This window comes from Acomys russatus, chromosome 4 (assembly GCF_903995435.1).
Source record: "Acomys russatus chromosome 4, mAcoRus1.1, whole genome shotgun sequence".
Taxonomy (NCBI): Eukaryota; Metazoa; Chordata; class Mammalia; order Rodentia; family Muridae; genus Acomys; species Acomys russatus.
The window spans coordinates 57,058,773-57,080,041 of record NC_067140.1 but is presented as its reverse complement, the minus strand read 5'-3'; the positions used below and the strand labels follow the sequence as shown (position 1 = coordinate 57,080,041).

Sequence of the window (21,269 nt, the reverse complement as noted above, 5' to 3'; positions counted from 1 at the left end):
ATATATTTCATGTTATTTTTATAGTTTCTAGGAAAAATGACTACCATTATTACAAACTGAAAATAAATCTATTACTTAATAGAGATGATTTATACTAGTTTTCTTTTGTTTGCTTGTTTGGTTCAGGGTCATCCTGTCTGGTCCATGGTGGTCTTGAACTTGTAACAGTCTTGTCTCAGCCTCCCAAGTGCTGAAATAAAGGCATGACCCACCACGTCAATGCTTTCCTTTTATATTTAGTTCTTTAATGGATTTTTTTTTTAGATTTACTTATTTTTATTTTATGTGTATGGGCATTTTACCTGCATATACATCTGTGTACCACGTGTGTACTTGATGCCCACAGGAGCCATATATCTCCTGGAACTAGAGTTGTGGGTCGTTGTGAGTTGCCATATTGGACCTGGGAATCGAACCTGGGTCCTCTGGAAGAGCAGTCAGTGGTTTTAACCACTGAGCCATTTCTCCTACTCTGCATATTTAGTTCTATAGTTTGCTTTCTCTGTATACATTTTTTATGTTAGCACATATAGATTTATGGTGTAGACTCTTTTCCTTTGAATTTCAAGTTTTCATTTTACTGAATATTTAAGTATGTATTTGTTTTATTGAATATTTAAGGTACATGCATGGTATTTTTCTATATTTTTGTGTGTACATATGGAGGTCAGAAGACAACATGTAGGAATCATTTCCTTAGATCACATGGGTTCCAGGGATAAACTCAGGTTATCAGGCTTGGTAACAAGCAATTTTATTTTACCTGCTGAGCCATCTTGCTGACCATGATGTTTTTCTATGCATATGAACTATTTCATATAGTTATTGGTTTTGGTAAGAGAACCTAAAACAGCTATATTCCTTATGCTATACATAAAATCTTGAGATTTCCTTGTTCTGCAACCCTGTAAATATGTGCCCTTTGACCCCCATCCCCTTGTTTCTTCTTTTTTTTTAATTAATTTATTCCTTGACAATTTCATACCTGTGCATCATTCACGCTGATCACACTCATAATTTTTCCCTTCTTTATCCTTTTACTCCTTATGAATGTACCCATGGTGTGGATTTACAGTATTTCATCTGATGTTTTTAGTTTAAGATGCTTTCCTATTTTCCCTCATTAGTCTGTCAGATAATTCTCATATATGTTTTCTTCTGTAGGTGTACCAGTAGTGCTCCCACGATAGAAACTAACAAATTGAAAAATCTGGGTTAAATTTTAATTTAATATAATATACTTAACTTATTTTTGAGACAGGATCTCACTAGCCTTGGCTGTCCTAGAACTCACTGTGTAGGCCAGCCTGACCTCCTACTCACAGAGATCTCCTGGCCTCTGCCTCCCAAGCACTGGGGTCAAAGGTGTGCACCGCCACACCTGGCTAAGGCAGAATGTTAGCAGATACTACACATTGCCTTTCTGGGTGCCTCTCTCAGGATCTACTCCTAATGGGGTGTGAACACTCTTCATTTTTACCATAAATTTAAAATTTATGGACTGTAAGTGAAGTTCTGTGATTGAGTGATTGCTTAGCATACATGGGGCCCTAGATTTAATTCCTAGCACCATAAACTAAAAAACAAACATTTGCTGGTTGCTAGTGAGTGTAAGGATAAACTTGTAAAGATAAACTGACTTCTTATATTTTGTCTTTTGCCAAATGCCTGTTATCTTTTCTTATTTCTGTGGAAGATTTTATTCCTTCTTGTCTTCTTGATTTATAACGCTCCTTAAACATTATTCCCCATATTTTGTCCCTATTTCTTTAACATTATAAGGGTTTGCCAGGCATGGAAGCCAGGCACGGTGGTGCACTCCTGTTATCCCTTAACTCTGCAGGTAGAGGCAGGCTGCCGCAAGTGCAAGGCCAGCCTGAATTATATATCAGCTTCATATCAGTGAAACCCTATGAAACTGTCTCAACAAACAAACAGAAAAAAAAACCTCAAAAGTGAAACACATTCTTAGTATTGATCAAGGCAGACAGATTTCTCAGTATCTTTAAATTTTAATTTTTTTAATCCTAATGTCTTTTCTATTCTCTATTTTAATTATAATTATATAACTATATTTTCGTTTTGAAAATGAAATGGTAGAGATAAATCTAAAGTCCCTTTGGGTACTTGAGCAAGTCCTATGTCTTTTTGTTTGTTTGTTTGTTTGTTTGTTTCGAGACAGGGTTTCTCTGTGTAGCCTTGGCCATCCTGGACTCACTTTGTAGACCAGGCTGGCCTCGAACTCACATCGATCCGCCTGCCTCTACCTCCCGAGTGCTGGGATTAAAGGCGTGCGCCACCACGCCCGGCAAGTCCTATGTCTTTCTGTCTTCTGTGGTTATAAACTTTGTGTGTAGAGCTCTGCATTCAAGAGGTTTAAAAAGGTTGAACGTTCAAGGCAAGTCTGAGCTACTGTGAGTTGGAGACAATCCTAAGATGCACCTAAGTGATAATTTTCTAAAAAAACAAAAGGGGTTATGTATAAATGTCAGAATTTTTGTTATACTACTACATGCAAATATTTGTAATCACAAAATTATGTGGTTTTGTTATTCAGCCTTTTGGTGTTTTGCATATATCTTTAAGGATGTAGAGCCATATGTTACTGTAAAGTTCTATATCATGTTAATTTACTTACCACTGGTGAGCATATGAGTTACTTACAGTTTATTGAACGATGCATCGTACTTGAGGGAGCTCCTTGTATAGTTTGCAGAATGGTGCAGAAGGTGCTCCTGAGGCCAGGCACGTGGGTTAGTCAATCTTGGTTTTATTTATGACTTACTAATGATGAGTTCCTAGAGCTGTCTCTTAGTGTCTCTAGGCCTCAGTTTCTATCTCTGGAAAAATGGAGTAATTTAATACCCATTTCATGTGTTTATTGTAAGGGTTAGGTGAAAAAAAGTAAAGTATGTGAAACAGTGCCTAGCATCACAATCAAACCACTATAAATACTTTGCTTTTATTTGTATTTTATCATCAGGTGTACTGTGGATCGTTATTGCTATATCATTAAAATTTATTAACATTTAATTTTTTGTATTTTTTAATATATAGTAAAATAGAAATAGAAGCCTATAGGCATAATGAAAGGGATTGGATAAAAGTATTATGGTACAGTGGCAAGAGTTAGCACTAGGCAGTTATTTCAAATGTTTCTAAGCAAATCTTAATTCATGACAAAACAACAAAGATATAAAGAAGGCAACATTGAAGTGAAGAAGTCTGTTTATAGCATGATGTTATTTGTACAAAGTGTGCACTATAACTAGAAAGCAAGCTAGGAGGAGATAAGATTACTAGTGGTTATAGTGTTAGGACACGATGTTTTTCATTTTCTTCTTAATGCTTTTCTGTATTTCACAGATCTTCTTGGATATGTGAATTATGTATTTATCATTCAGAAAAGAGAAATGGCCCAATTTTCGTTAATACAGTAAACTAAATAGAATCATATAGTATTCTGTGATGTAGTTCTTTTGCACTTAGAACAATTGAATTTTCTATTTAGAAAATTAACTGCTTAAAGCCAGAAAGTTAAGGGTAGATTTTAAAGGTAATATTGTTAAATATAATTTTTATTTATACTTACTTACTTAAAATCTACTAAAATGTAAAGACAGTGACTAAAACATATGTCCTCATTCATAGTACTCCAGCAGTCAGTGACTACTCTAGAATTGCTTTGGGTCCTAAACGGGGTCCGGCTGTTGCTGAAAAGGAGGTGCTGACATGTATCCTCTGCCAAGAAGAACAAGAGGTGAAACTAGAAAACAATGCCATGGTATTATCAGCCTGTGTGCAGAAATCCACCGCCTTGACCCAGCACAGGGGGAAACCCATAGACCTCTTAGCAGGTATGTACCACTTAATAATCTACAGCCATTCCCTTTCCTGCCTATGTAATTAGACTGAAAATAAGCTTTGAAAGAGGTTTAGCAGTGAGGTTGTATGGAAGTCCGTAAATCACGTATCCACATGTGAAGCAGAGTAGGTTCTTACATGCCACATGGGCTATTTGACTTTTTTATTTTTGTCATTTTGATTTTTGTTAGTCCTTAATTTTGGCTTTATTTTTATCTTGTTGAACTATTTCAAAGTAGATTGCAAGCTTCATAACACTTTATCGTTAGGTATTTGTGAATATATTTCTTAAAACTGAGGATAGTCTATTAAATACTTATTATACCATTATCAAATTTAAGGAAGTTAATAATTAAGAATTAATTAAGAATGTGTATATTATATATTCAGTAGGAAGGCATATTTAAAAAATAAAGATCTAAAGACATTTCACGTATTTCTTTGATAAAATTTCTTTTAACTGGGCATGGTGGCTCATGCCTGTAACCCCAGCACATGGAGAGCTAAGGCAGGAAGATTGCCATGAAGTGGAAGTTAGCTTGGCCTACACAGTGAGTTCAAGACCAGCCTAAGCTACACGGTGAAACAGTGTCTCAGAAAGCAGAATAGAAGTTTGTTTTAGTTGCTTTAATGTAGAATAATCCCCACCCACCTTTTTTTCCAAAATAATAACAGGTTTGATGACTGCAGACTAATAATCTTATTCAGTGTCACACATTGTGAACTTATCTCTTTGCCTTATGATTAGATTTATATTTAAACATTTACTCCAAGTATTAATTAGGAAACACACACCAGAAGTTAGCTGCTTTATAGTTTAAATTTCTTGAAGTGATGATGATAATAAACTAACATTTATTAATATTTAACCTGCTCCAGTCACTGATGAAGTGCTGTGTGTATTTGCTTACTCAATCCTACAACAACCTGTGCATTAGATGCCATCATATAAATGAGGGAGTGTTGACTGGCCTCAGGCAGTGAGTGATGCAATGATACCATAATTTGAAGTTTGTGATCTGTGGGTCCCTACCCCACTTTTTAAATTGTCATTTATAGTGGCTAGAGAGATGGCTCAGCAGGTAAGAGCGCTTGCTGTCTTGCAGAGGACCTAGGTTCTGCATGGTAGCCCACAACTGTCTGCAGCTCCAGTTCCAGAGGATCCAGTGCCCTTTTCTTGCCTCCTTGGGCACTGGCACAGACATGGTGCACATATAGGTAGGCAAACACTCATATAAAAATAGATCTTCTTTCTAAGTTGTCATGTATTCAAATTATTCTTCAAAACTATGGGGACAAATTTGTTTTTGAAGAATAGAAAAGCACTTTACCAATATAATGCACCTTAAACCTATTGTTCAGAATTTACAGTGTAAATAAATATAGAGTTGTTAATCCATATGGATTTCAGAGTCTAACCTGATGGCTTTGCTTCTCTCCTCCTTTAAAAAAAAAAAAACAATTAGGAATTCATATCCTGCTGCCATATTGTTATCCTAGGACATTCCTAAGAAATAAAACTTTGTAATTAGCATTTTTGACCTGAAAACTTTTTCTCCACTCCCACCCCCTTAACACTTTAGAAAACATAAGTACATACTTCTTATTTGTGTCTTTCTGAACCAGAAACGCTGGACCCTCTTTTCATGGATCCAGACTTGGCACATGGAACTTACACAGGAAGCTGTGGTCATGTAATGCATGCAGTGTGCTGGCAGAAGTAAGTTGTCCCTCTGACATGTTCTTGAAAGAGACTAGGAACATTGACGTTCACTACACACCATAAAAAGGCATGTTTTCTCATGTCTTCTTTCTGTTTTTCTTACTGGAATAATTAAGGCAATTTTAATTACTAATCTTGTTTGCATGATACTAATTATATTTCTATTTATTAGAAGCTTTAGAAATTGATGTATAAAGTTCCCAGCTTATTATTTTTAGGAGTTAAGAGGGTAGAGTATAATATAGCATTGTACTTAATGTGCACAGTGCACGGCCCTTGCTCAGTCCCTACCACTGAAAGTGCACTTGCTTCCTGCAAACAAAGTAGTATTATCACTGCTTGTTGTTAGTCATGCGAGGGAAACAGTAATCTTTACTTTAAAAAAAAAAAAAAATATATATATATATATATATATATATATATATATATATATATATATATATATATATATATATATCTTCGCAGTCTTGCGTGGTAGTGGTGCACGCCTTTAATCTCAGCACTAGGGAAGCAGAGGCAGTAGACCACTGAGTTCAAGGCCTGGTCTATAGTGCCAGATTCCAGGCAGCCAGGGCTACACAGAAAAGCCGTGTGTGTGTGTGTGTGTGTGTGTGTGTATGCACATTTTTTTCTTTTTTTAAAAAGAATCTTTGCAATATGACAAATTCTGGTTTTATCTTGAGAAATAAAAATTTCAAATGTGTGATTTCTGATAATTTTTTTGTATAGCTTACTTGTTTGCCATTGAATTAGAAATATAATTTTCCTTCAAAAGCCCTTGGTGCTGTAGATCATCATTCAGAGTCTCTAGTTATGCCCACTTGCTGTTGAGCCAGGGGACAAGTTAGGATTCAACAAAATAATTGAGCTTTGTGTCTGTTGTAATGTATTTTGCAGTTTAGTCACACCCCAAATGGACAGTCTGTTTCTTTTGTAGTTATAACACATATTTTTGCATATAAGTTGTAAAGATACTAAGTCCAAAATTCTAGACCTTTTCACTCAGAATAGATGAAAGCCTTGTGAGTGGTTCTAAGTGGACCCGCATCTTTGAATTTTGCAGGTATTTTGAAGCTGTGCAGCTGAGCTCTCAGCAGCGCATCCATGTTGACCTGTTTGACTTAGAGAGTGGAGAGTACCTGTGCCCACTCTGCAAGTCTCTTTGCAACACTGTCCTCCCCATCATCCCTTTGCAGCCTCAGAAGATCAGCAGGTGCGTTTTAGCCTTTCTTCAGGTACTTGCTTTCAAACTGTCCTTGAAGTTTTAACTTGCTTTTCTGCCAGATTCCTGGTTTCCTTCTCACTCCATTCAGGGATCAGTACCATTCATTCCATCCCCATTCCAAAGCTTGCATCATGCTTCCAAATGGGATTAAGAGCCCAGGTTTCAGTGTTAAAGAGAACTAGGATGTTCACTTACTTAAAGCAGTGTGTTGTGGAGGTGCCTTCCACCCACCATTAAAGCAGTAGAACCCCAAAGATGCAAATCCTACTGGGGATCTGTACAAAAAGTTAATGATGAAAATAAATAAAACCATCACATTTACCATATCTTTGAATAATTTGTGAGCATTTAAAATATTTTATATTCTGACAGCCTATTACTGCAATTTAACAGACATTCACTAGTTTTTAATAATTAAAACATTTCAGCCAGGTGTGATGGCATACGCCTTTAATCCCAGCACTCGGGAGGCAGAGACAGGCAGATCTCTGTGAGTTCAAGGCCAGCCTGCCTACATAGTAAATGAGACCCAGAATAGCCAGGACTATAGAGAGAGAGCCTGTCTCAAAAACCCTAAGTAATTAGGTAAGAAAGTAAAAGGGAAAAGAGCTATTAAAAGACCAATTAAGTAGTTCATGTGAGGGATGGCAGGACATCTGGAGGCAGTGGATGCAGATGCAAAGAAGTGATCAACTTGAGATATATTAGAACCCAAAACCTATAGAGTGAGTGTGAAGGAATCATGGTGTGGTGACATCACCTAGAAGCTGATGAGTGACCATGTGGTATTTTCCATCTCCTGCTATTTTATTACTTCTCAGTCACAGATGTATGGTTGCCTTAGTACCTGCTACATATGTAGTCACATTTTCATGAGCTAGAATGTTAATAAAATTAAGGAATTTGAAATTTTAAATATTTATTTATTTATTTATAGAAAGAGTCTTACTATATATCTCTGGTTGGCCTGTGCCACGGACCAGCTCAATCAGGGATAGGTCCTTGGGATCAGGAGTTCTTGTAGCGCCGGTGAACAGAGATAGGCAAAGTGACAAACAGACAAAACTCAAGATTGAGTCTTCATCTGAGTGTATTTTTCAAGCAAGCTGTCTAGCATTATATACATTTCTTGAAAGCAAGGGATTGTTTTTGGTTACATTTTCCCATAGAATTTTCCCACAGAGCAGATTCACGGAAGTCAGTGAGCAATCAAGCATACAGGCACAGAATGCAAAGGTATTGTGTTGTCATATTTTGAATTACAACTTTGAATTAAACGATACAAGGTACAGGACACATAGCAAAGGACGTCATCACTCCTAGGTTACTGGCTTGGTATCAATATTATGTGCTTCCTTTGTCCAGGGCCAACATCCTCTCCCTAACAAAACTTGTGCCCAACACCTATGTGCCAGGACGTTTTTTCCTTTTCTATTCTCTTTAGTTCCCTCTCCCTAGAGTCTTTTGAAATACTCCATTTCTTTGTAGGCCGTAGTATAACTTATAGACTAATGAGAGACCAGGCTGGCCTCTCGCTATAGAAATCTGCCTGCTTCTGCTTTCCAAGTGCTATGACTAAAGGTTGTACCACCACACTCGGCAGAATTTGATATTTTGTTTTGCTTTGTTTTGTTTTTTCCTAAGACAGGATTCTCTCTATAGCCCAGGCTGGATGGGCTGGAACTCAGAAATCCACTTGCCTCTGCAACCTGGGTTAAAGGCATGTGCCACCACCGCTGGCTTGATGGTTTGGTTTGGTTTGGTTGGTTTTTGCTTTTTTTGTTTTTTCAAGACAGGGTTTTTCTGTGTAGCCTTGGTTGTCCTGGACTCACTTTGTAGACCAGGCTGGCCTCGAACTCACAGAGATCTGCCTCCCTGAGTGCTCAGCTGATATTTTTAATATATTCATTTGTGTAAGGAAGGACTCTACAAGTTTAGCCCTGTAGATTGACTTTATACCAATTGAACTGATCATTTTTAAATGTCATTTATTGTAGTGAGAATGCAGAGGCTCTTGCTCAAGTTTTGACCTTGGCACGGTGGATACAGACTGTTCTTGCCAGAATATCAGGTTATAAGATGAAGCATGCTAAAGGTTTGTGGAAATCTATTTGTACTAGATGTATGAAAATTGTTTCTAAACGTTTTAACTTTTTTCCAGATTTAATTTTATGTTCATGAGTGTTTATCTTACATGAGCCCTCAGAGGCTCAAAGAGGGTCTCTTTGGATCTCTGGAATTTAAATTACAGACAGTTGTGAGCCAGGTCCTCTGGGAAAGTAGCCAGTTCTCTAAGCCACTGAGCCATCTCTATAGTCCCCTTACTCTTCAAAAAATTTTTTACAAGTAATTATTGTGCTAAAATATGGTTCAGCCAGGCATGGTGGCACACGCCTGTAATCCCAGCACTTGGGAGGCAGAGATAGGTGGATCTCTGTGAGTTCGAGGACAGCCAGGGCTACACAGAGAAACCCTGTCTCGAAAAAAATAAGTAAATAAATAAAATATGGTTCAAAAGTACAGATATGCATATGTACCCCATGAATATCAGGAAGTAGAGATTTGAGTATAAGACTTTTTGTCTATCAGTTTATCCAGTTCAACCTTTTTTTTTTTTTTTTAAATACGGGAAAACAGAATATTGTCTTTTTTTATTAAATTTTTTACATATACATTTATATTATTACACATATATACAATAAACTACCTATAGCAAGAAGAATCATGACATAATCAGAAATTATATAAATGTTACATTCTTCGTGGTTTTTTGGGGTTTTTGGGGGGGTTTGTTTTGTTTTTTAATAAAAGGTTTCTCTGTGTAGCCTTGGCTGTCGTGGACTCACTTGTAGACCAGGCTGTCCTGAAACTCACAGAGATCTGCCTGCCTTTGCCTCCCTGAGTGCTAGTATTCTGTCTTAATAGTAATAAAAAATTATTAAAACTGTTACCTTATGTGTGTATATGTTTACAGCTGAGTGTTAAGTATTGCTATAGAAATATGCTTAGAAAAATAAAATTAAAAGATCACTTAAAATGTTTGGTAAAGAGGGGCCTGGAGAGATGACTCGGTGAGTTGAGTGCCTGCTGTGAATGCACGAGGGTCTGCACATGGATCCCAGCATGCACATAAAGCTGGTGTTCTGGGGAAAGTCGTAGATGGGTCACAGCAGCCTGGTGGCCAAGAGGTGATCCCCAGCTTCATCGAGAGATCTGTCTTTAAAAATAAGGTGGGAAGCCGGGCGTGGTGTCGCAGGCCTTTAATCCCAGCACTCGGGAGGCAGAAGCAGGCAGATCGCTGTGAGTTCAAGGACAGCATAGTCTACAAAGTGAGCCCACGGCAGCCAAGGCTACACAGAGGAAACCCTGTCTCAAAAAACAAACAAACAAACAAACAAACAGGTGGGAAGAGGAAGAAGCAGATGCTTTATGTTCTTCTCTGGCCTTCTCATGCACAAACATGGGCTCGTGAGCCTGTGTACACACATGTACATGCATGCATATGTACCCCACCATGTACAATCCGTATTTGCTGAGGAAGTGTCTTTGTTAGGTTATAGATCAGTCAGTGAAAGCAATGTCCAGTTTTTGTCGTTTGGGTGTGTGTTTAAGAAGAGCTCTTACAATCTTGTCTAGGCTGCACTTCAATCCTGGGCTTAGACAGTTCCCCTGCCTCATCCGCAGCGCCATCACATCCTGCTTTAAACATTTATTTGAGGGCCTCTTTTGGCGGCAGGAGAGAACCAAGTCCATTAAGTTGTCCCCTGGACTGCACATGTGCCACCTCCACATACCTGGGTACATGCACACGAACAGAAACATACTCACATATATGTACACACTAAATTAAATACAAATGCAGTTTTTAAAATGAAAAGAAAATGAAATTAACAAGGAAAGTTGCTGATGAGGCAAAAATACTCATTATCTATTATATGAAAAAACAAAATATAGAGAACAGTCTTTAAAGGAGGGAAAAAGATGTGAGAAATTTACATGTAAGAAGAACGTCATGTCAGTGTTACCTAGGTAGAGAAATTAGGTTATTTACTACTTACTAGCATTTCTAAAGTGATTATGTATGGTTTAAATAGCAGATAGTTGACTGTTAGATTAAACTTAGTCATGATTTGTATTTCTTTTTTTCCTTTAACTTATAAGGAGAAACACCAGCAGCTCCTGTCTTGTTTAATCAAGGAATGGGAGATTCTCCTTTTGAGTTTCACTCCATCCTGAGTTTTGGAGTTCAGTCTTCGTAAGTATCTACAGCATTAAGAAGCTGATGCAGTACAGTGTCAGGGCACACTCTCCAGAGGCAGAGTGGGTGGAGCTCTTAGTTTGATGTCAGCCTTGTCTGTGTAGTGTGTTCCAGACCAAGCAGGGCTACATAGTGAGATCCTTCCTCAAAAATAAAAATAAAAATAAATAAAAATTGGAACTAACCTCCCTTTTTCTCTTCATTTTTTTTCTTTATTTGTAAACTTGTCTCTTTGCCCATTTTTTCCCCCTAAAGTTTTACTTACATAGTGAACTTAGATGGTTTGAGATTTTTTTAGGAAAATGGTGTGTGTGTTTGTGTGTGTGTGTGTGTGTGTACTTTGGGGCTGGGGTCATGTGCTGTGGCACTAGTAGAAGCTGGAGGACAGTGTAGGGCTAGTTCCCTCCTTCCCCTTTTCTTCTCCTTTGCTCTGGAGAACAAACCCTCTGAGCCACCTGAAGGGACGTGGAAGAGGCTGCTGCCTACTCTCTGCCTCTTGGTAATCAGTTTTGATAAAATGAACAATAACACAAGAGGATCAGAATTTTTAAGACTTCACTTAATATCACATTTAGGTTGCCTCTGACTTTCTGGAAAGAAAAATTTCTTTGTCATTCTAGCCTTAGTTTGCTTTTCAAGTACAATTGAAAGTGCCCTAATCTACCTCAAAGCCAGATGAGATACTTTGAAAATATATGTCTCAGATGAGATATTACTATTTTGGGTATATGACTACCTCATACTTTCTCTACTGACAATTCTTTTTCATATTGCCAATGTTATTGATACTCAAATGAAAATTTGGAGCCAGGTTTACAAAGAGAAACCCTGTGTCGAAAGACCAAAGGGGGGGAAAAGTTGGCTTTTCTTACTGAATAAATCTACAGGCATTCTAACCTCTGGTTTAACAAACAATACTTTACTATTTTGATGTTTAAATTGATAGTCAATTAAATTGAATTAAGAAACACCAAGACATTTATTGAGGCACACTTGGGTCTGTCTGTGGGGTTCTTGTTGGTGGTGGTGGTTTTTGGGGTGTTTGGTTTTTTGTTTTGGTTTGGTTTGGTTTTTGGTTTTTCGAGACAGGGTTTCTGTGTTTAGCCCTGGATGTCCTGGACTCACTTTGTAGACCAGGCTGGCCTCGAACTCACAGTGATCTGCCTGCCTCTGCCTCCCGAGTGCTGGGATTAAAGGCGTGTGCCACCATGCCTGGCTTAAGATTTATTTTTATTTTACATGTATGAGTGTTTCGTCTTCATGTATGACTGTGTATCACTTGTCTGCCGATTGCCTGTGGGGAGCAAAACAGAGTGCTAGATCCCCTGGAACTGGAGTTAGAGGGTTGTTAGCCTCCATGTGGGTGCTGGGATTCAAATTGGGGGGTCCTCTGATAGAGTGGCCTGTGCTCTTAGCCTCCGAGCCATCTCTCCTATGCCAGTGAGGGCTTTTCTTGAGAGGATTAAATGAGGGAGGATTAAATGAGGGAGGGAGACCACATTGAGTGTGGACTTTAGCATCTGGCTGGATTGAATAACAGGGAAAAAGGAGAAAGCTAGCCATGCACTGGCACTCCCCTTCCTGTGTCCTGGTCTACCTCTATGTGAACAGGCACCCATGGGAACTGTCTCTCTTGACAGCAGGACCCTAAGTTCGTCCTTCCTTCCTTAGGTGCTTTTTGCCAGATTTTTGCTCACAGAAGTGACAAAAGTAACTAATGCACTTCATGTCAATTAATGTTTCTGTTGTCCTCTGACCTGATGAAGCTTCTCAGCAATTAGCCCGTTTTTCTAAAATACTGTAAAACCTTCTTTTCATTTTATTTTTAGGGTGAAGTATTCAAATAGTATCAAGGAAATGGTCATTCTCTTTGCCACAACAATTTACAGAATTGGACTGAGAGTGCCTCCTGATGAGCTAGACCCACGCGTGCCCATGATGGCGTGGGGTGCTTGTGCTTTCACCATCCAGGCAATCGGTAAGGCTGATTACAAAGTACAGCAGGTGCTTGGAGGTTTCAGTGACACAGAGCTCACATCGACTGACTTGGAAGAATTTGCTGTATTTGAGGACTTGCCAGTATTTCAGTGGATTGGTGTGGCCTGAGAATTTTTAATATTTATATCTTTTTCACCAGCCGTCTAGGCCTGTATGACTGGTTAGTTTTTAGAAGGATAGTATTAAGCATGGCATGCTAGTCAGACATTGGCAGACTTAAATACTAGATCAAGAATGAATACAAATGACAAGGAATCTACTCAGGCCTTTACAGGAATGTTATTTATACTTGGAGAGAAAAAGAAAATAGAACCAGAGTCACAAACAAATAAATGTACAGGAAGAACATGTGTGAGGTGGTCAGGAGAGACAGATTGGAAAACTAGGTCTGAGTGAAAACCAGTCAAATGTTTCACCATATTGAAGGCTTCCCAGGGAAAGGCAAGAAGCACTGAGGTTTAGAAGTGAGCGTGCCGTCACATAGACAACAGTGTGTCTCTTTCACGTCGTCTTTATCCAAGTCTAGATTTTCCTTCTTCAGCACATTTTTTTCGGTAACAGTTTTTGATGAAGTCTACTATATTCCCTCACTAAGTCCCTTTTTGTAACAATGCACTGTGTCATAATTAGGACTGAGTAACATGCATACACTTTCTTCTCCAAAACTTCAGTCTCAGCATAGATTTTAGGAGTCACTCACGAAACCGTCGACTTACATCATGAGTATAGGATATGCCCTGGTGTGTGTTTACTCAGGGTGAGCCAGCATGGGCTATGTAGTGAAACCCTCTCATCAGAAACAAGAACAAAACAAACCCACAGCTAAAACATATCATTGTGTAATAATTTTGAATTTGTTGTTTCTCTTTTCTAAGAAAACCTGTTGGGAGATGAAGGAAAACCTCTGTTTGGAGCGCTTCAGAATAGGCAGGTATGTATATTCAAATAGAGTCCAGTAGTTTTGGGCATACTTTTTTTAGAAAGGGAATTCCATAGCTTTTTTTCACTGAAGCATCTGTACTGTCTTCTGTAAAGAACATCAGAGCTCAGGCTGTGCAGCTTGTTGCAGTTTTAAAAAATATTATTGTTAGTGCTCTGTGCTCAATTCCAGTAGTTAAAGTAAGTCACATAGATTTCAGGTAACTTGACCACTTTCCTGCCCTCCTCTGTTCTGCTGAGCCCAAAACCAGACACATCCTCTTTTTCCCTCACTGATGCTTCCCCATCATGTAACATTGAATATTACTGGGCTCTGCTCCAGACAGAGAATCATACTGAGTTAAAGACTAGACACCCAGGGCAGGGTAGATGGCTTAGTGGGTAAAGACACTTGCCATCAAGCCTGACAAACCGAGTTTGATCCCCAGAGTATATATAAGAGACAACAAATTCACCCAGGATGTTGTTGACCTCTGTATGTGCTCCAGCATATGCACACTGCCTTAGTTAGGTTTCTATTGCTACAATAAAACACCCCAACCAAAAGCAACCTGGAGAGGAAAGGTTTATGTCAGCTTAGAGCTGCCATCCATCAGGAAGGAAGTCAAGGTAGGAACTCAAGGGAGAGACCTGGAGGAGGAGCTTAGCAGAGACTGGAGGATTGTTACTTACTGGCTTGCTCCACATGGCTTGTTCAGTTTTCTTTCTCACATACCTCAGAACCACCTACCCAGGGGTGGTACCACCTACAAAGCAGTTTAATGGGGACATTTTCTCAATTTAGGTTTCCTCTTCTCAAATGACCCTAGCTTGGGTCAGGTTGACCAAAATAACCAGGGCATGTACGTACAAGTACACACATACACCAAAAAAGAAAAAAAAGGGGGGGGGGTAACAAAGGCAACCCTGGGGTCTGTGAAATGCTCCGCGGGTAAATACACTTGCCACTAAGCTTGATGATTTGAGTTCAACCTCTGAGACACACATGGAGAGAGAACTACTTCTGCAAGTTGTCCTCTGGCTTCCATGCATGTGCGCGCATACACACAGAGCAAATCAATAATTTTAAAAAATAGGCAGCCCTGGTAACCAGTAAGTATTCAAGAAGTGTGTTTAGCATACATGAGGCCCTTGATTAAATCCTCAGCACCAATAATAATAATAACACAATGAAAATATTTTTAAAAAATAATAGTTCTTGCCTGCAGTCCTTCTTGCCCATATCCCCTAAGAATCATGAGATGCACCTAGGTAGCTATGTTTTTGTTTTGTTTTACTGTGTGCTCAGTAAAAACAAAATGGGCAGCTACAGAAGCTCCCTAGACTACTGCCTCTCTAGGCGTTTCCCTCCTTGTTTCCTGACAGGCGGCATGAAAACCTCGCAGTCCACAATGTGTGTCCCTGTTGTTCCCGTCCTGCTCCTGGGAGGAAGATGGATTGCAGTTGTTCCGTGTCTTCTTAACTGTCGTTTTAGACTATCTAGAAATACAGTTTGCACAGGATTCAACAAATTAATTAAGCCCTGTCTGAAAATTTTAATCTGGAGGGCTGGAGAGATGGCTCAGTGGTTGAGAGCATAGATTGCTCTTCCAGAAGACCCTGGTTCAGTTCCCAGCACTCACATGGCAGCTCACAGCTACCTAACTCTAAGATCTGACGCCCTCACACAGACATACATGTAGGCTGAATGCCAAATGTACATAAAAATGATTAAGTTATTTTAAAAATTGAATCTGGAAAACAGAATGGAAATGATCACAACTAACTTTTTTTAATGGAAAAATCAGAGAACTATAGTGAGATCATAAAACATTTTTTATGTACTAAAAATATTGTGGCTGGGTGTGGTAGTACTGGCCTTTAATCCCAGCTCTAGGAAGAAGGAAACAGAAGGAGACAGAAGTTTGAGGCCAGCCAGGAATACATAGACTCTGTCTCAAAAAAATAAAATAAAAATTTAAAAATTATATTTATGTATCTCTAGTGAGTAGTTGGTAAAGTGTGTGCTAGGATTGGCGATTTACCGTCCTGACCTGCCATCTTCCCCATTGCTTTGTCTAACCTCTCCTACAATAGCACCATGGTCTGAGAGCGCTGATGCAGTTTGCAGTTGCACAGAGGGTTACCTGTCCTCAGGTCCTGATACAGAGACATCTGGTTCGACTGCTGTCAGGTAGCAACTTCTTTTAATTATTATGTTAGTATTTACATGTATTTTCTTCTGCATTTATGGAAGTTAGGAAATGATATATACTGTGCTGATTTTGAATACTCACTGAGGAAATCCAGCTGCCTACAGCAGACTTGCCCAAAGGAGTTGATGCACAACTATCCCATAATAATTGCAGTATTATTCCTAAAAGTTATACTTTTGGTGTGTCACATGCCTCCAATCCCAGCACTCGGAAGGCAGAGACAGGCAGAGCTCTGTGAGTTTGAGGCCAGCCTGGTCTATAAAACATGTTTTAGAATAGCTAGGCTCTTAACCCTGTCTTGATACGCACATACATCTTCCTGACACAGCTTCCCAAGGCTAAGATTACAGCCTTGTGCTACCACACCTCACTCTAAAAAAGAATTTTAAACTAAACATTTATAGTAACCAAGGAGGAAAGTTTTAGAATTGATTGTAAGAAAAATTTGATGATAGAGTATTCCAATCACTGAAAGGAATGAATTTCTGGACAGTGATTAGGAATTTATTTACCAATCCCAATAGTAAAGCATTTTGTAGTCCAGGAAAGAAAATAAGATGGATATGTAGATATGCTGATAGACTTAACAGAAATACTCCTGAAAACTACTCCCCTGCCCCTGCCTTCCCCATCCCCCCACCCCCGACAGGGTTTCTCTGTGTAGCCTTGACTGTCTTGTCACTCTGTAGACCGGTTGTCACTCTGTAGATTGGGCTGTCCTCCAACTCACAGAGATCTATCTGCCTACCTCTGCCTCCCGAGTGCTGGGATTAAAGGTGTGCACCACTACTGCCTGGTGAAAAACTTTAATACAAAGAAATCAGAGCTAGAAATAGCAAATGCCTTGTCAAGGACACTCAGCCTGTTAATGGCAAAACCCTGTGATCATTTTAGTTTAAGGTAGGGAATAATAATGACGTTTCGTGGTTATTATATGCCACACCGAGGCTATGTCCTCTAAAAGCCTGTGGCAGAGAACTAACTCCTCAGCAATCTGTGGGTACTGTAGACTTAGAGAAGTTACGCTGCGTCCCTGTGACAAGTAGCCACGACTGGAACCTGTTTCAGTCTTGTATCCAATAATCATGAGCTTACTATTTATGCTACTTGCTTAGAATATTGGAATTGAGGTTAAGGAATTAGCCTAGACTGAGGAGAGTCTTCTCTCCCTTAGTTTTAAAAGTCGTAGCTGTACCAGGGTTGGAGAGATGACTCGGTGCTTTAGACTACCTGTTCTACTATCATGAAGAGTAGTAGAGTTGACATTCTAGCAATGAACTAACAAGCCAGACAACCCTCAAATACCTTTATCCCCAGCTCCAGGGGAGGAATGAGATAGGAGCGGAAGAAGATCACTGGGGTTGGCTGGTCCAGGTGAGCCCAAGAAAATGTTAGCTCCAGGTTGAGGGAGAAACTCTGCCTCAAAGGAATAGGCAGAGATTGATAGAAGAAGAAACCCACCATCCTTTTCTGGCCTCTGCCTTTGCACACAGGTGCACACACTTACATGCATTTTCACACACAGGCACACACACATACATGAAATAAATTTTAAAATGTTAAAGCTGGGTGGTGGTGGTACATTCCTTTAGTCCCAACACTTAGGAGGTAGAGGCAGGTAGACCTTTCAGTTGAAGGCCAGTCTTGTCTATAGAGTGAGTTCCAGGACAGCCAAAGCTACACAGAGAAACCTTCCCTGTCTTGGGGGGGCGGGGGGAAAAGTAGGTAGGTAGGTAGATAGATAGATAGATAGATAGATAGATACATACATAGATAGATACATAAATAGATAGATAAAAGAAACTAAACTCAATTTTAAAAAATTAAAGAAATAGCTGTTCTGATTCTGGGGTGGTAGCTCAGATAATAGAATACTTGCCAAGCAAATACGAGGACTTGAGTTTGCTCTCTAACACCTACATAAAGCCAGGCATGGTGGTGTACCATTTAATACCAGCATCAACAAGGCAGAGATGGGTGGATCCATCGTGCTTCCTGGCCAGCAAACCTAGCCTAATTGGTGAGCCATAGGACCAGATAAGATATCTTATTTCAAAGGAACAAGGTGGACAACACCTTAGGCTACCTAAGGCTGACCTCTGGCCTCCCTGTCACCTCTGTACACATACATAGGAGTAATAACTATACAGTTTGCTTTCTTGCTTTTATATATACAGAACTATTTCTAGCCAGATATGATGGCTCACACCTGTAATCCCAGCACTTTAGAGGGTGAAGCAGGAACATTTTTGGTTCCCAGGCCAGCCAGGGCTGCATAGCAACACCAGCTCAACAAAACAAAAAGAAATGAAAATTCCGTTGTCTTGACTTCTTGATCTCATTTCCTTGCCATTCTTTTTCTTCCCTGCACATTTATTAAAGATTGATCCTATTAAAAAGATAATAATTTGGAGTGTTTGTCAATTAAACACATTTAAAGATGGCTTCAGAGACACCAAAATGCGCCACTGTCACAAAAGGAAAGGAAATTCAGAACTTCCCCTTGGATTAATTTAACCAAAAGCAAGCCCAAGTTTGAATTTCCACTTCTCTGCCTGTTTGCCTATAGCTTATGGTTTCTGACCTGTCTGTCTATGCCTACCTAATGTCTGTCTCTCTTACTGTGTGTCTGGTTCCTAAAAAAGAACTTTGCTCTGTATTTGTTGAGTAGCACAGAAAACATAGCATGGCGAATGAATAAGGGATACCTTACATCTTGTAATACAGAATTTTACAAGAGACATTTACTCCAAACTGATTCCAGATGACCCCAAGCACTCAGTACTGCAAACATACTATTAAGTGATGTCCACATGGTGTTTCCACATATTTGCTTTATAGGTCATTTTCAACTTGTTTGCTGTTTTCAAATGTTACCATGACACACTTGTATTGCTCTCTGGATCAGGGGCATGGAAGTTAAATAATGCCTTTGCTTTAGTTGTAAAAGCTGAGTACAGGGGAAATCTAAAGCCACTGAGTAAGTTTGGTTGTTGCATTGTTATCTTAAAGATAGCATGATATTAAACCAAGTCCCAAGTGAGTCCAAGCTATACTGTTAACCTGGTTGTGAGGTCCGGTTAAAGCTCTAGTCTCTTTGAGAGCAAGAGATATTTTCATTAAAATGTATCACAATTGTGCTCTCTATACTTCCTCTCAATATAATCCATATAATCTAATTCTGTATAGGAATATTTTCTTTTCCTTTTTACCTCTCTGTCTGTCTGTCTGTCTGTCTGTCTTTAATATGTATTGGTATTTTGCCTCCATGTATGACTGCATGAGGGGGTCAGACCCCCTGGAACTGAAATTACAGACAGTTGTGAGCTGCCATGTGGATGCTGGGAATGAACCCAGGTTCTCTGGAAGAACAGCCAGGCTGGCCTCAAACTCAGAGAGATCCGCCTGCCTCTGCCTCCCTGAGTGCTGGGATTGCAGGCATGCTCCACTGCGCCCAGCTGACAGCCATATCTTAAAAGTGTGAGATAGCAGTTTCTTTCTTCTCTAGCCCCATTGTATTTTCATTTAATGCTTCCAATTTGCGTTTTATTGGAGGACATTACTGCCTCACCGACTAAATTACATTAACTCTTGTTTCAGTTGTTCTTCCCAACCTACAGTCTGAAGAGACACCCTGCCTTCTATCTATAGATCTGTTTCATGTTCTGGTAAGTGTTCAGGGAATGATGTTGAGGTCACCAGGCTTATAATTTTATGGTTTTTCTTATTTAAATTCATGCTTTCTGTTCAAAATAATAAATTTTTGATGTTGAAGCTGTTAAGTTTGGTACATTATCCATTCTTTTTACAAATATGGATTTCACTGGGACGTCAAAATTATTTTTAAAATGAAAGCATATTTATTTTTAAATTTGTAGTTGCTTTTGTAGTTAGTTTTATTTGTTAATACATGTACAAATAAACTTTTTCTAACTCAGTTATGGCTCCTCCCCACTCCCTTCATATGCAATGAATTAGCATGTAAGCTATTAAATATGTAATTGATTATTTAGTGATAGAGACCAGGCCTTAAGTACATGGTGACGTCCTTAAAACACCTGTGGAAAGGTGGCAACTCTTGTGAGTTTTATGCAGAACTTTTCTGCCCTTGTAATAATCTTATTATTTTTATTCTTTTAAACCTGGCCCAATAAGAAGACAGTGGTGAGGTTGAAAACCATGCATGCTGTGGATATTGGGTTAGCCAGTCCCCCAGCTCCCATTCCTACCTTATAATCCAAGCCTGTGCTCAGTGGCTGTCCACCCGGGGTCCCCTGGGAGTCCAAAAAAGCTCCTAACGATTGGGCCTTGTCTCAGAATCTGATTTTGTTGGATTGGAATGAGACCTGTGTGTCAACGTTTTTTAAAGAATCTTCAAAACCACACAGAAGAAAACTACTACCTAGGCCTACAATAAGTAGACTCAGCAAAGGTATGTTTGGTGATGGCCTTTGCCTACCACTTATGGTACATTATAATAGTGATATAAGATATTCTGTTGACTATACCTTGGAAAAGTATGATGGTTTATTTTTTAAAACTGTGTCATTTGGTACCCTTTACATTTAGTTAGGAGATTAATTTGTCTTGGCCTTTCATGGTTAGTTATCCTGTTGATGTCATTTTCCTTTCATAGGTAGGTGCTGTGTTAGCATTCCCTTCCTTGTACTGGGATGACACCGTTGATCTGCAGCCTTCAGCAGTTAGTTCTTCATATAACCACCTTTATCTCTTCCATTTGATCACCATGGCACATATGCTTCAGATACTTCTTACAGTAGATACAGGTAAAAATCCCGTCTCGGTCAGTGTTGACTATGAGTAATATTTGCCTTATTTTATTGGCACAATGAATTATGCTTGTGATTAATCAAATTATGTATTTCTAAGTCTCATGTTATGTTGTATGTTATTTATTCATAAATTTATCAAATGTTACTTAAATACATAAGGCAGAATAAACTGTGAAAAGGCTAATTAGCTCAAGATATTTGATTGTCTACTTTCCAGCTACTCCCCAGATATGTGGAGCAGCTGTCAGGACCTGTTTTTCTCCTTTTCTAACAA

General features: G+C 39.1%; 1 protein-coding gene across 1 annotated transcript in view; it reads left to right on the top strand.

Moving 5' to 3' along the window:
• The window catches only part of Ubr1 (ubiquitin protein ligase E3 component n-recognin 1), a 113,208-nt gene that overhangs the window by 68,692 nt on the left and 23,247 nt on the right, over window positions 1-21,269 (top strand). The window contains exons 30-39 of the mRNA XM_051144470.1: window positions 3,652-3,857; window positions 5,491-5,584; window positions 6,651-6,800; window positions 8,810-8,907; window positions 10,974-11,067; window positions 12,900-13,048; window positions 13,944-13,999; window positions 16,084-16,180; window positions 19,803-19,870; window positions 20,839-20,989. Of these exons, the coding sequence (XP_051000427.1) occupies window positions 3,652-3,857; window positions 5,491-5,584; window positions 6,651-6,800; window positions 8,810-8,907; window positions 10,974-11,067; window positions 12,900-13,048; window positions 13,944-13,999; window positions 16,084-16,180; window positions 19,803-19,870; window positions 20,839-20,989 (1,163 nt within the window). The remainder of the gene's footprint in view (window positions 1-3,651; window positions 3,858-5,490; window positions 5,585-6,650; window positions 6,801-8,809; window positions 8,908-10,973; window positions 11,068-12,899; window positions 13,049-13,943; window positions 14,000-16,083; window positions 16,181-19,802; window positions 19,871-20,838; window positions 20,990-21,269) is intronic.